Source organism: Penaeus chinensis, chromosome 15 (assembly GCF_019202785.1).
Source record: "Penaeus chinensis breed Huanghai No. 1 chromosome 15, ASM1920278v2, whole genome shotgun sequence".
NCBI lineage: Eukaryota > Metazoa > Arthropoda > Malacostraca > Decapoda > Penaeidae > Penaeus > Penaeus chinensis.
Genome location: NC_061833.1, coordinates 14,988,398 through 14,993,397, shown reverse-complemented (window position 1 = coordinate 14,993,397; position 5,000 = coordinate 14,988,398). Strand labels below are relative to the sequence as shown.

General features: G+C 34.8%; 1 protein-coding gene across 1 annotated transcript in view; it reads left to right on the top strand.

Annotated features, from left to right (window-relative positions):
* Positions 1-178: 178 nt before the first annotated feature.
* The window catches only part of LOC125032851 (glutamate receptor ionotropic, delta-2-like), a 12,286-nt gene continuing 7,464 nt past the window's right edge, over positions 179-5,000 (top strand). Inside the window, exons 1-6 of the mRNA XM_047624236.1 lie at positions 179-226; positions 2,170-2,270; positions 3,089-3,179; positions 3,545-3,700; positions 4,023-4,135; positions 4,521-4,701. Coding sequence (XP_047480192.1) covers positions 179-226; positions 2,170-2,270; positions 3,089-3,179; positions 3,545-3,700; positions 4,023-4,135; positions 4,521-4,701 — 690 coding nt within the window. The remainder of the gene's footprint in view (positions 227-2,169; positions 2,271-3,088; positions 3,180-3,544; positions 3,701-4,022; positions 4,136-4,520; positions 4,702-5,000) is intronic.

Sequence of the window (5,000 nt, the reverse complement as noted above, 5' to 3'; positions counted from 1 at the left end):
ACAAATATCAACAACATTCCCAATGGAGCGTTGACCTTTCGAGCACCTCTACCTTTTTATTTCCTTCGTACAAAATAGTAATTACATACAATATAATCCCGACCTTTGCTACTGGGGTTTAAATAGTATTTACAGGGGATTTGACGTAGTTATGTGTCGTGTTTTGTAGAGAGCGGTCATGATGCCACTTAAGGATGAACCCTGCGTTCGGATTGCCGTTCTAGCGGTGAGTTGCAGACGCGTTTCGGTTCCAATTGGATGAGCTTTAGATTTCTTGAGTTTAATTGAAAGGGACTTTCTAAGGTAATGCTGAAATTACGGTGTTTGGTATTATATGTATTTGGACATATGACATGTTTTTTCTGCATTAGCTTTGTCTCATAAGGTCGTACAATCCTTCGTGAAAATAATTAAGCCAAGTCCATTAAATCCCAATAGATCGATGGAATTACGTGTACTACTATTTTATCTCACTGGAACACACATGCTCTACATCTTTTGTTACGGTTATTGCGTCCTTCTGCACATAGTTCTGTGACCACAACTGTTTCCGTTAAGTTGAAATAGTCCTTCAGATTATTATTATAATTATTATTATTATTGTTATTATTATTATCATTATTATTATTATTATTACTACTATTATTTATTTTATTTATTGAGCAGTGACTTCTCATGCAATTAGTGTTTCATTCATTCATTTCACTTTAGTTTCGATTTCCTTATTGTGTGTGGTGTTGAAATTCACGGTGTTGACTAGGTTGCATCTTGTGGCTTCTTGTCTCCAAGAAGTTACATATTAGGGGGAGATCAACAGGCGAACGTATAGCTTCACTGGGAGCCGTCATGCACCTGCCTATCATTGACAGTATCAAATAATTACATTGTTGACATGTATAATAATGATATGGGAGAATACGAGGGTATGTAATGCATTTGATAACATACTTAGTTGTACGTAAATCACACATGTTTCAGTAGTTCTCACATATTTACATATTGTATATATATTGCAACTCTTAAAAAAAGTAATAAAAAAATAGGAATTAGGAAAGAGGCCCGAAATGTAACCAGCCCTATCATCAATGCTAACATATTACGACTTGAGTAAAGACAGAGAAACAAACAAATAAAAAAGTGAAGCAGAATATTAATATCTGAGTGTATATTAAGCTGTAGTTTTTTGCCTTTTTCAGTGAAGATAGACCTATATACATTGAAGTAGTGAAAACTACTCATATCCCCATTAATTTGGTAAACTATTACAGCTAAACACAATTTTTAAACCTTTTCTCACATATCTTTAAGAACCTATACCTGCTTATATTTTTATCTGTAAATGGTGGACACTTCAAAATTCGATTTGAAAACAACAATAAATGTACTTCTTTTTGTTCTGGTTAGACGGATTCCTATCCGTACAGAGTTCATTCAGGAGAACGTTGGATCGAATACCTGCCGTATTTTTATTCAATACCAGATATATTTTTGTTCTCCCAAATCTTACGAGTTTTGCTCATTTTCTTACCCGTATAATTACAGATGGATCGAAATAAGTGGTATGTGCCTATCCGGATTATTATCTTTTAAATGTTTCGATTGATTGTCAGACATAATTGTTATTTAAACTTAAGCAGTCTTCCTCTTGTAAGAATGTAGGTTTCACATAACGAAATTCAGAATACCCTAGGGTTTCAAATAGGTTGGAACAGCATAGGGCGTTTTTTTCTGTTATGACCCTATTAATATTACAACTATATTTATTGAAACCAAACATCTCAAAGCCGCTTGAACATTGAAAAAGGACTTAAAATGTAAACAGGCAGATTAAGTACAAGTAGGTGCTTATACCATTATGTATGTAAATGTTTCTCTGCGGTTATAACACTGATAATAAAGTCACCAGTGTCTTTCGGCCAAATACTAGAAATGTGATAATATTCCTTAAAAAAAAAAAAAATAATAATAATAATAATAATTGAGTTGTGTATCTACCTATCGCTGGACCTGTAAGATATATAAAATAAATACATATTTTCTCTTTTCAGTATATTCCAATAATCTGTATACCAATTCGATCATATTATCACAACTATCAGAACCTGTCGCATCCTAGTTTCTCAAGAGTGATTGGAAATTATAAAATGTAAATATACCTTCTTCCTACAGGGTCCACCTATGGTTGTGGTGGAGAATGAGGCTCCTCCGTACAAGATTAGCGGTTTGGCAGTTGAGATATTTGAGATTCTCATGAAATATATTGGACGTTGGTAAGAATTTATTTTGTAATGATCATTTCAATGGTGATTTTTAATCTATGTGTTTTTTTTTTTTTTTTTTTTTTTTGTCATCAATAGTTTTGCTATTATCATTATCATTATCAGTTTCGTTATCATTGTTGTTTTTATTGTTAATATTATTATCATCATTATTATGAGTTCTATTATTGTTAGTGTTATCATTATTGTTAGCCAGTTTCATTATTTAATATTGCTATCATGAATACCAATAATCTATGATCATTACCTATTTCCCAGCTTTCATGCTCAATCTAATTAAGATTTGCATTATTACTTAATTACCCTTATCATTCTGGTTGGCTTTAAAGATATTGCTGTCTTCATAAATGATCATTATCACTAATCATTGTTACCTGGAGTATTATTACTATTACCTTCTTAATTTGAGTTATTGTCACTACTTCTATTGTTATCATCGCTATCGTTGTCACTATTTCTTTCAGAATTGTTATTGTCATCATTACCATTATCATCATTAACAGCAAAGGCATAAGTATCATCATTAATAACATCATTTTAATAGTATAATTATTGCTAGCAACATTATCATCACTATTACCTCTTAAATTTGAGTTATTATCACCGCTTCTATTATTTTCATCATTATCATTGTCAGTATTTATGACATTATTTTCATAATCATCGTCACCATTTTCATCACCACCACCATCACTATCATTAACAGTATCAGGATAACTATCATCATAACATTCGTCACCCTCGTCATATATAATATCATGGTAGTCAACGAGGAACTTTACCGTTAACCAGCCCATTGTACCTGACAGCTACGAATGGGTGGTACCTGAAGATCACCTGTATGGGCATCAACTTCCTAATGGGTCTTGGACAGGTATAATCGGGTATATTGTAGATGGGGTAAGTGTATCTTTGTTTTTGTCTAAAGCATTATATAGGATAATTAGATCTTATAATGCACTCTACAATTTTCATATTATATATATATATATATATTTTTTTTTTTTTGAACTACTGTTATGGGGAATATATTTGCAGTTGTAATATAACGTGTAGTTTGTAAACGTAGCATAATCATGCCCGTTTACATATTAGATCTAATAAGACTATTATGCTGTTTTCATATCAAGTCTCTTAATAAGAATATGTTTTCTTGTTAAGTCTCTTAATACTATCATGTGCTTTTCCGATGAAGTCTGTTAATACGATTATGTGGCTTTTACATTCCTTTTCCTACATCCATTTACCTATTTATTTCATTTAAGAAAGCCGATATAGGCTTACCTCTGAGCATCACCTCGGAGCGGCTGAGGGTATTGCAGTTCACGGAAGTTGTGACCATGGAAGAGTTCGTTGTTATTTACAAGCGACCCGACTTGCAATCCGATATCACGGGATTCATCAAGCCTTTCGCTCCCATGGTATGAAGGAAAGCTTAGATATGGTGGAATGGTTCTGTAGTGGTCTTTATCTATATGTGTGTATATATATATGTGTGTACATATATATTGAAAGACAACTTTTTTTTGTAATTGTTGATTTTGATATTTTGATTTTGTAGTTATTCGTGTTTTTCTTTTTATTGTTGTTTTGATCATTATTGCTTAATCAAAAGACCATTAAAAATCATCTATATCTAGTGCAGATGTAGTTAGCAAATATAAGATCTCACTTCCTAAATGATCACTGAATGAGTCAAATACGTCCTTCCTGCCACTTGTAATGCTCCTCCTCTCGACGCAGGTGTGGCTGACGGTGTTTCTCGCAGCCATGGTAGTCTGCGCAGTTACCTGGGGTATTCTCAAGGCGCAGACCAAGCTGACTCGACCTCAGTGGGTTTACACTTCTGATGTGCTGTTGGTTTGCCAATGATGTCTTACTTCAGAATTGGTACATATTGATAGAACTATCTTTATGCAGTTTCGTATTGAATTTAATCCCCCCCCCCCCTAGGACCGAGGGTGGAGCAACTGGAGAAACGTGTAACATGAATAAAGTGACGGTTCTTGGTGAAAGATCCTTCCTGTGGACTCTGTCTCACCTTATAAGTCAACGTAAGGTTCTATTCATGACTTCACAAATGAAGGTAGATATGTAGAAATAATTACAAATGCATATATATTTTTTAGAAATCAACCAGATATCTCCCTGACTTTCTTCTTTTCCTCCTCCTCCTCCTCCTCCTTCCTTCTCCTTTTCCTCTTCAGCCGTACCTTGGGAACCCGCCGAATATGCCGCAAGAACCATTGGGGGCCTGTGGCTTCTCGTGGCCTTCATCCTGGGCGTGGTGTACCGGGGGAACCTCAAGGCCATGCTCATCCTGCCGAAGGTGGAGCTGCCCTTCAACAGTTTGAAGGAGCTAGCTGCCTCTGACGTCAAGGTGTGGAGTCCCGGGAGTCATATTGCTTTTCAGATGATAATGGTGAGTGGAATTCCCTGCGTGTGGATAGTTTATTTCCTGTGGCAAAACCCTCTCCACCCTCTCTCTCTCTTTCCATCTCTGTCAATCTCTCTCTCTCTCTCTCTCTCTAAAGAAAAATGAGTAAGAGCACACACTCTACTGGCATTCAGGTTGATACATTCCCATGTTTACGTTCTGATTGTTTCAAATGTAAGATTTCCTCCAGATATGAATAAGTATCAAATAAAGTCAAGGAAGTTTCTTGTTAATGCTTTAATTTGTTTTGTGACCTTGTCAGAATATGTGTGAAACGATGAAAA